This window comes from Austrofundulus limnaeus, unplaced genomic scaffold, assembly GCF_001266775.1.
Source record: "Austrofundulus limnaeus strain Quisiro unplaced genomic scaffold, Austrofundulus_limnaeus-1.0 Scaffold608, whole genome shotgun sequence".
Lineage (NCBI taxonomy): Eukaryota > Metazoa > Chordata > Actinopteri > Cyprinodontiformes > Rivulidae > Austrofundulus > Austrofundulus limnaeus.
In genome coordinates this window covers 226,557-236,811 of record NW_013953010.1, presented here as the reverse complement: position 1 = coordinate 236,811, position 10,255 = coordinate 226,557, and the positions used below count along the sequence as shown (strand labels likewise).

Sequence of the window (10,255 nt, the reverse complement as noted above, 5' to 3'; positions counted from 1 at the left end):
TATATATACACACACACACACACACACACACACACACACACACACACACTGCATTTATTCCATGTGAGAACTAGAACAGATTTCTACATCTCTATAAGTCTCACTGACAAACGTAAAAAGGCAGCTCAAACACTGCAGAGGTTTCCTAAGAGATCCTGCAGCAGGAACTCCACCATCTGCTAGAAGCTTTACGCTCCGTGTGAATTCAGGATCCAGCATTTTATTTGCTTTTGTTCTGAATAATATACAGGGTGTAAAACTGCAGCGCTTTGATCAGTAAACTGGGTTAGAAGATTTAGCAGGTTCAGCTTTGCTTTAATTTCACATGATCCTGATGTGACTGAAAAAGTCTGGTTTCTGTAGGGTGAGGACACTGATAGCATTCAGCTTATTTATATAGTAGTTCTGTGTACTTATACTGTATGTTTACACTAATATTATTACATTATTTTAACCACAGTGGTGTTAAACCTTGAAGAAAGTTTATTTAATGCTTACAAGGACTCTACTTGTTTACAGAAATTATACAGGACCATAAATTATCATCAGATATGTTTACATAATTGCTTCCAAACCATTCATGAGCATAAATGATAAAATAAACTGTGTATAGATGAAAAAATACAATCCAACACTGATCCAAGTTAACAGCCTGAACCACTGAGAAATGAAGGCGTTCTGTTTAACATTTAATTTACATTTTTAAATCAAGCTGCAGATACTTAAAACTAAAAATGACAAATTCATTACATTTTGCCTCTAGTGAATTTGTTCAGAAAACTCAACAACAAATAAAGTTACAGGTAAATTATTCTAAATGTTTTTCTTTTTTACAAGGTTAAAATTTAGTAATTTTTCTTTTAGTTAGAGCTGTATCTGAAGGCAGATACATTTATTTTAAGGTCCATTATGAGTTCTTATTTACATAACCCTGGAGGGGATATGGGAAAACTTGTTCTCTTTTGCATTCCCACGCAAAAGTTGTTCATTACAGTTGTGCCTCTAGTTTAATAATAAATTCACACATGCACCATTATATAAGAGTTACTTGGATTCAGCTTCATCTTAAACACAGCTAGGCCTGTCACAATAAACAATAAGCCAGTTAATCACATGATAAATTAATTTGAGGAAGGTAAATTAAAATGAGAATAATTTTCATTTACCTGCTTTTTTATTTTTTCATGTCTCCCTTTTTTTTTTACTTTTTAGCGTAGAGAGGAGTGAACTCTGATGTCAGGTATTCGCCAGGTGCATGGTCTCCTAACATCTGTAGCATTTGGCCAGAGGAGCGTCTTCACTTTACTGATGCCTTCATACATCTGGTGACACCTTGGGATTGCCAACAGATGTTTTTTTCTGTTTACACTACGTAAATTTTAATGTAAACTTCTGTAAACAGGGGTTGTTATTAGGGGTGTAAGAAAATATCGATACACTGAAATATTGCGATATTTTATTTCCCGATACTGTATCGATATTCTAAAGCCCTGTATTGATTTTTTATTAAGGTTTAAAACGTCAACTTTCCTGCCAGCGGTTCATTTTTATGTTGTAGTTCAGCCTCTGACCACTAGTTGGCAGCAGTGAGCCAGCCATTTGGCTCCTCTACCTCTTGAGGTAGAGGCTATTGTTAAGTGTTGGGTGACCATATTGTAAATTAATATTAAAAACGAAAAGCTGCAAAAAATATATTTTCAAACTATTTATTGTCAAATTTAGTCTAATAATTGAAAACGTGGATGAAATAAGAAATATGAAGCAAATAAAATAAAATACATACAAAGCAGAACACAGCTAAATGTATCAAAAGCATGTCTACGTAATATTAGAATTTTCTGAGACAATGAATTTTGGTTTTTCCTTTTTTTCCCATGTAAGAGGTTTTTATTTAATAGAATTTTTGGACAAAAAAATCACAATATATCGCAATATATCGCCTTGCTTATAGTATCGCAATATATCGTGATATATCGCCTAGCTTATATTATCGCAATATATCGCGATATATCGCCTTGCTTATAGTATTGCAATATATCGCGATATATTGCCTTGCTAATAGTATCACAATATATCGCGATATATCGCCTTGCTTATAGTATCGCAATATATCGCGATATATCGCCTTGCTTATAGTATCGCAATATATCGTGATATATCGCCTAGCTTATAGTATCGCAATATATCGCGATATATCGCCTTGCTTATAGTATTGCAATATATCGCGATATATTGCCTTGCTTATAGTATCGCAATATATCGCGATATATCGCCTTGCTTATAGTATCGCAATATATTGGGATATATCGTATCYTGACCCCTCTGTCATGATATGTATCGTATCACCAATACACAGCCCTAGTTGTTATATCATGACATTAGTTCAAACTGGTCGACCGTTTATCACAATAATTTCTGAGACAGTTTATCTTCCAGTAAAATTTGTTATCGTGACTGGCCTAATCACAGCCACACATGGACTTATATAAAATATATMTAGATATTAAACTCTATGCAGTCACACAGACAACTAGTGGTGACATCCTGTTTTGATAACCAAATATTTCAAAATAAAAGTCTCATTCAATACAATTAATACAAAACTAATTAAATGTTTGCATGGGAACGCACAAGAAAACAATCCCTCCAGTCCCCTCCAGGGCTCTGTACTTACTGCCCGGGCAGTCCGGTAAACCTTTGAAATAGTGTGGCCAAAGTTTCTGTTTTAACTGTGCTTTTAAATGTACAAAAAAACTAAAACAAAACAAAACAAAACAAAACAAAACAAAACAAAAAAAACCCTAATAGCTAATAGAATAAAATCCTGAAGCAGGTTCTGTTGACAGGGAGATCAACATGTTACAAACATACATGATGTTCAGGGAGAAACTGCAGAGTCTGCTGGTAAAATTCAACATCGTTGAGATGTGAAAGTTTCCTTTAGTTCATCAAATCTCAGTGTTCATGGGATCCACATCCTCTAATTTTAAATTGTAAATTTAAATATCACGGCTCTTTATTTAGTGAGTTATTTGATATAAAATCTAAAACCAGATCAGATGTTTGAAGTTTGAAAGATGTTTACAACCTCCTAGTGTCTATAAAAAACAACATAAAATGGACACACTTTTCATAAAAAAAGATCAAACTGATTACCAAGGTGTTAAAAATGGTCTAAATGATTAACTATTTGTGGAGCTCAGTGTCAGAAACAAAAAACAAGGATAAAATGAGAAAAAGGCAGAGAATAACTGAACAAATAAAGAAGTGAAGAGGTAATAGAAGTACTGATCACAGAGTAACTACACAAAACACATGAAGTTTATGTTCCTTGAGACAAAAATAAGCCTAGCGCTCATGTGCGCTGAATAGGAAGAAGCCAACAAACAATGCATTTGGTTCGACTCTGTTATCAGGCCGGCCCAGTTCTGTTTGCAGCTTTGGCTCCGGCTCCGTTCACAGGGTGAAGACAAAGCCGTGGGCTCTCTGACTTGTAACCAAGGGCTTTAAATGAGGCCAGTTCACTGCAGAAACGGACTGCTTCTGTTGCCGGCACTGCCTGTGTGAGCTGAGCAGACAATGCTGCATCAGATAAACAACTTTAATTTCAGCTGGAACACAGAAACTGCTGGACACTAATATGACAACGTTTCACATAAAAAATAGATGGGAATTGAAAAAAGGCTTATACAATTTATTACAGTGCAACAACAATGGATGACTGGATACAATCAGGCACTGAGTTTCAGAGTAATTTCTTTTTTTCTCCTCTCAGTAAACAGTCAGCGTGGTGTGAGCGTTGGAAGACCTGCACTATTTAAAGCCGAGCTGAAAGACGGCGAGAGCCCACTGCCCCGCTGAGGGGAGAACAGTTTCCATTCTCTCTTAACAAAGTGCTCATTTGCAACAAAAGATGATGACCGGACACATTTGCTAGACTAATTTTCCCCCATGGATTTCTGCACAGATATAAGAGCAAAAACGGGCTGATTGTGTAAAGTCAGGACAGAAAAAAAAAGAAAGAAATTTCATACATTTTTAAGTTAAATTGTCTAAATGTAGTGCAGTATTTGCTGTTTTAATTTTTTTTTTTTTAATAAAAAAAGTTGAAACTAGTGCTGCACTTTAAGGTACTGTTTAATATACAAAAAAGGGCTGGATGCTTTTTCAAAAACATGTTTTTTTTTGTCCCCATTGAGGGACAATAAAACTTGTTAAAATAAAAACAAATAAAATTATTATTGTGTCTAACAAGATATGTTTATGTGTTTGGAGTGGCTGCAGTTTACCACATAATTAATCCAATAACCTCTGCAATTAGTTAACAAACCCCAATGTAAAACTGACAGAAAAGTTTAAAAGAAGCGTTCACATGAACCAAAATTAAACTTGTTTTCAGCAATCAACTTCCGTTTCAGCTGCATTTCAGACTAGCTGACAGCTCATTAGTCTTTTTCAAATATAAACCATATTTCTCCAAACTGTGGTTGTTGGAAGCGCCATCTGAAACAGGTAAGATATTGATTGCTCATAACTTTTCAATAGAACCCTACTTCAGAAGGGCGGCAGCCACAATGCATTTCAGAAACATCTGACACACGGCAGCAGCCTTTGTTGGAGAGCTGTACGAGTAGAAAGTTCTGTTTGACCCTACTGAATGTAATCAGAACCGTCATTACTTGATGAATACAGAAGACACGACGTGACTCAATCAAAATCAGTACTTTTCTCATTTTACTCTTTATCTCTTTATTTACTGCTTGTCAGTTTTTTGTGAATAGTTAAAGGTTTCTGAATGTTTGTGGAAAAAGACGCTGATGATTTGTGACAATTCTATCTGAGCTTTCTTYAAAAGGACTTCGCTGAAGTGTTTGCAGTCCAGATTTTACTACTACCTAGGGATGTTTTAGAGATGTGACTCCTGAACTGAGACCATTTTTTTAGTTTTCTTCGCTTTACAGTGTCCTCTCTAGTTTGTGGTGTTCTCATGTAAATAAATAATCAAGGAAGCATCACAGAAACCGGCTACACAAACAAAGAGCTGACTTACGTGGATGCAAATGTTTCATTTGCTTGRGCACTCTGTCCAAACAAGACTTTTATCCATCTGGCCTCTGGTGTTTGGGAGGTATTTGTCCCACAGCAAACAGACACAACTTGTGACCTCCACACACACTTTCCGAATCACATTTGTGTCCTGACAAAAAAAACACACAGACAAGCTGTGTGTTCACACTCAAAAACAGCCAGCACCATCGGCCACGCAGCTGCTCTGATTCAACTTACGATTCCAAAGAAAACGCAGGAGTTTRCTGTTCAGCTGCTAAACAGCTGCAGCATGATTAATATAATGAGGCAAAYGTCTGAAGTAAAACGGCTCACATTTGGATTTGAAAGACTCCGATTGTTTTACTGATAAATTAAGAAAAGAAGTCTCACTTTAAAATCTACAGAGTTCAGTCAGTTGCTGCGGAAAAAACAATCATCTGTCTTAGAAAGGCTGAAGTTAAAGCTGGAATATGAAAWGCCRTTTTTTGTTGTTGTTGTTGCCTGAGAGGTGCTGGAACATGAAGGAGTTGTGCATCTCTTGCTATAAAATCACGTCATAACTTCTGTCTATAAACTGGGGTTTGGAAACGACAGCATTTGTAGTAAAACAGATAAAATGTGAGAATYTCCTTTAAAATTTTTATTTCTATTTCCAGGACTTTGCAGGACAATCAAACAAAAATGAGATTACCYTCAAACACCCCATCAAAACAGACAGAATGTGCAGCTGTGGCACAAATATAGAAAGGAACAGTCACAGTTATCACACACAAATAAAACAAACACTGAAAGTAACTAAAACATTTCAGGAAATTAAAAACTTTCTTTTATAAAACCTCAAATAATTTAGGTTTCTTGTCATAATCCAAGCTGATAAAATGACATTGATTTCATGTTTAAACTGCAGTGTAAAGAAAAGTTTATCAGTAACGTTAAAGCTGCTGTATGGTAACCACATTGCTCTATCTGTCACCCCCAATGACTGTTTTACAAAGAAAGGCAGAAACACAAACTAGAAAGTAAGTCTCAAACCAACAGTCACTGTGTGAAAACCATAAAATGTTTTGAAAGAAAAATGTTTGTCTCCGTTGTCTTTGTGTGTCCCTATGATGGACTTGTCAATTTTGTACCATATCTTTCGCACAGTTAAGCCCGCAGCATGCTGCATCCCYACTGCTGAAATCAGATCAGACTGTTACAGTTTCATGACAAAAAACTGTCAACTCTTRGGCCCCTTCTTGTCACAACCCACTGGATGAACTCTTTACCCCACTCTTATTGTGTGATTGGTCAGAAGTTCGAGGGAGCATTTGTTTCTGCTGAAAGCTCTCAGACGTCGCATTTTTCTTCGACCACTCGCTTAAAAAAAACTTCTTGCTTCCAGAAGCCAACTGTTTTAGGCCACCTGGAGGCAGACATTTATAAAGATCGAACGGCCAAAAGCTCATAGATGGAGATAAAACAGACATTATGCACAGAGGAGTCTGTCTGATAAAAACTGTGGAACTTTAACCGGGACAGATTTGTGGACTAATAACGTCAGGTGACGGGTCTCAGAATACATTTCCTCACTGTAGACTCCAGCGGGAAGAAACATGCAGTGATTTATACTGCAGCAGGAGGGGTTTTCCAGGAGCTCGGTGCGGTGTGTCTCAGGGGCCATGGAAGGTGTGTGCCAAACGAACATCCAACAACCACGTGACCACGCATCGACTGGTCAGCAGCTTCTTCACCGTTACTCTCCTCCTCGGTCACTCAGGTCTACTGACCAGTTGCTCCTGGTCATTTCTAGTTCCGAACAGAAGCTCAGAGGAGATAGGGTCTTCTCCGTTAGTGCCCCTAAATTGTGGAACCGCCTTGCCCTTGCATGTTCGACAGGCCCCTTCACTGTCCATRTTTAAAACTCACCTAAAAACTTTTTTTTTCTCACTGGCCTTCAACCCAACTGAGATTTGATTTTACTCAACTTTTACTGCATTGGTGCTGATTTTACCTATTTAACTGTGTGGTTTTATTGTGTTTTTGAATTGAGTTTATTTCATGTGTTCAGTACTTTGTTTCAGCTGTGGCTGATGTMATAGCGCTTTATAAATAACGTTTGATGATGATGATCTACAGCCTTTACTGTTGGACCAGGTCCAAACAGAGAATCAGGGAAAGGACATGTATGGGTGATGTCACACAACAGTATTTATGTTTCTACAGTGTTTTATGTATAAGTTATGACAAGTTAAAAAGATCCTTCACATCCAGTCTTGAAGATAAATTTCTGCTACAATGGAATGAGAGTCGATGAGAGTTTGGATGAGCCCACTCTGAACTCTGAGTTGATTTAAGAGAAAACCTTAAAGTAAAGAGAGGCACACTGGATGAAAGCAAACAAACTGCTGCATGTTCTGATGTATAACCTTTATGAAAAGTGTAACAAATATTGCAAATGAGAGAGAAAATAATTTGGAAAGTTCAGACAGTTCAAAAGTTGGCGTGTAACATTATCACTGTCTAGGTTAAATACTTTGTGGGAAAATAATTTAAAAAAATCACAAAAACTATACTGACATGGGAAGTTCTGTGCTTAAGCAATAAATAATGTTTCTACATTAAATAATTTCTGAGTCATAGAGCTCCAAACAGAGTTGGGTTTTCTCACTCGTACTGTATGCAGAAAATATTCTCAGTTTCTGCAGATTCTGGCTCCACCATAGGATGGACCACTGAAAAAAAAATCATAGCACTGTATTCCTATTGAGCTGCGTATTTTGATGTATTTTTTTTAAATTGGGTATTTTTTAAAGCTGCAGAGGCGTAGCTAATTAAAAATTGTAAGAAGACTGAATTGTCTTATAATGAGTGAATTCCTCATTTCTGTTCACATTAGCAACAGTCCAACTTTAACATCATCTTGTTTAATGAAGTAACTAATAAATCTAGATCTCATGAAGCAGGTTTGCTGTGTGAAACGCTGATGTTATGAAGGAGTTGGGTACCTGAAGACCCTCGGTGCCCGGCTGCTGCAGGAGCTTCACGGTTCGGCCTCCCGCCGTTTTCTGTCCCCGCCCGTCGTGCCACGTTAGGTTCCCGCCTGTCCGCCGACTCAGCTGGTGCTTGAAGTCCTCGGGCAGAGCTCTGTACTCCACAGCCGGTCGGCAGAAACTGAAGCTGGATGCAGCTGGAAGAGGCAGAGCAAAAACGGGGTTCAGGTTCAGGCGCCTGGCTTTGGACGCAGAACCGTTGGTGGGTCGATGCCACGGTGAAACACAAGCCCTGACCTGCTCCTTTAACACGGAGCAGACCCCTGCGGCCAGCGTTCAGGCTCGTACAATTACCCGAGGAAGCTTTGTGGGCAGATGTCAGAGCTGTGAGGCGAGCCAATTCCTCATCATTACGAGGAGGCCTGCAGGCAGACATCCAAGCCCTCCCAACAGCAGGTGGCTTCTCAACATCCAGTAATTAAAGGAGTGTCGAACTACAGTAAACACGCTGTTACTGGCACAGATTCTGGCAGACAGCCACGGGTCATTACACATTCATGAGACACACTAGAAGGATTTTTTTTTTACTGTGTTTGAAACTATGTGCACAGCTGTGTGTTTGTGAGCTAATGTGCATTTTGAATCTCTCAAGCCCGACGAGGAAAATCTGAGGGGAGACGAGAAGAAGAGACATTGTTGGGAGGGGGGCGGAGACTGGTTTTGGAGTAGATGAAAGAGTGTTTTTAGCCGTGTGCCTCCCTTCTGTCACTCACCGTCTCCCACTGAGAAGCTGAGCCAAACCGCGTCTAGCAATCATTAAGTCATCCCAGCATCATCAGGTTATCAGGAAGAAAACTCTGCGTGCCATTTCTCCCCCCCGGCGTTGAACTTCTCAGAGCTGCTGCTGTAAACACTAATATTCTGCTTTCATTGGCTTAAACACATGATTAAAGCCATTTGTAGAGGCCTTGTTCTCTTTTGATTCCCTCTTGTTTCTCCTCCGATGGAAAAACTCAGAAACTAAATGGAAACAAGATGCTTTGTTGAAGCAGAGCCAAAATATGTTTGCAGCTGCATGTTTAATTCATGGTTACGTTTATATAAAAGCTATTTGAAGTGGATTCTGACAGGAGAAGCTATGAATCACTCAGGACTGTAAATAAAACTTAACCTGGTGTTTCAGCACTGTCACTGTCCATCAGCAGTTGGTTTCTAAATAAAATGCTCTTTTTTCTGTTTTCTTCCTGCAGGCCCTCATAAGACCCTGAGTTTAAAGTTGCCCTGCAGCTCTGTGTGCATTATTTCCCATACATTGAATGTAACCTAGTTTTTGGCTGCTAATGGACTGCTTTGACCTCATACTGACAGCACAGCAMGCGCTTTGTTATCAGCTGCGAGCATTTGAAGAACTGGTTCAGCAACATCAGACGTGCTGGAACTCCCAACCACACGCTGTGACCTGAAAAAAAAGCGAGTAAAACTCATGATCGTTACAGCAGGTGCCAAGGTTCCTACCGTCCACGGCCATGGTGGGTCCGAGCCGGGGTGGATCTAGTGGAAGCCTCRCATCCTCTCCCCCCCGGGGTCCTCCGTCCACCTCCCCGCCTCAGTGTTCACCGACAAAAGTTTCCGTCAGGTCCGCTGGGAGCAGAGACGCTCCGCATGGTTCAGCTGCTCAGACCAGAAAAAAAAACACCTAAAAAGCAGCTCGGGCAGGTCCCTCTCCGGTCTGTGAGGACACGGACGACTGATCCCAGATCTGTGCTGCTGGCTGACTGCTTCAACTGGCTCGGGTCGCCAGCCTTTCTTTTTTTTCTGGGTTTTTTTTTTTTTGCGCGTGCGCCTGTTTTTTTTCCCTCCCTTCTTTATTTCGTGAGAATCAGACGCGCTGCTTTTTCTCAAGAGGACGAGCGCAGTGAGCTCAAAGTGCAGCCCCGGGCCCTGTAATTAAAGCAGAACACTGAGAGATGAAAACATCCACCACAAGCAGAGGCAGCTCTGAGCGCCCTATGCTTTTTACTCAGACCTACATGACCTGACTGACTGACCACAGCAGCCTGCAGGACCAATCAGCTCCTGAAAAAGGGGGGGGGGGGAGAGTGATTCAAATTAGTTTCATCTCAACCTCTGAAACTGTTTCATGTTTTTAATATGAAAACCAGAAGCAACACTGAGACAATTGAAAAAAGTAACTTGTAAGATTTACTTGAAAAAAATCCTCGTAACAATTTGCA

At 39.4% G+C, this 10,255-nt stretch overlaps 1 protein-coding gene across 1 annotated transcript in view; it reads right to left on the bottom strand.

Annotated features, from left to right (window-relative positions):
- Positions 1 to 9,970, bottom strand: part of LOC106531225 (sterile alpha motif domain-containing protein 10) — a 16,610-nt gene extending 6,640 nt beyond the window's left edge. Inside the window, 2 exon segments of the mRNA XM_074559770.1 lie at positions 8,037 to 8,218; positions 9,537 to 9,970. Of these exon segments, the coding sequence (XP_074415871.1) occupies positions 8,037 to 8,218; positions 9,537 to 9,549 (195 nt within the window). The 5' untranslated portion in view covers positions 9,550 to 9,970.
- Between the last annotated feature and the right edge of the window lie 285 nt (positions 9,971 to 10,255).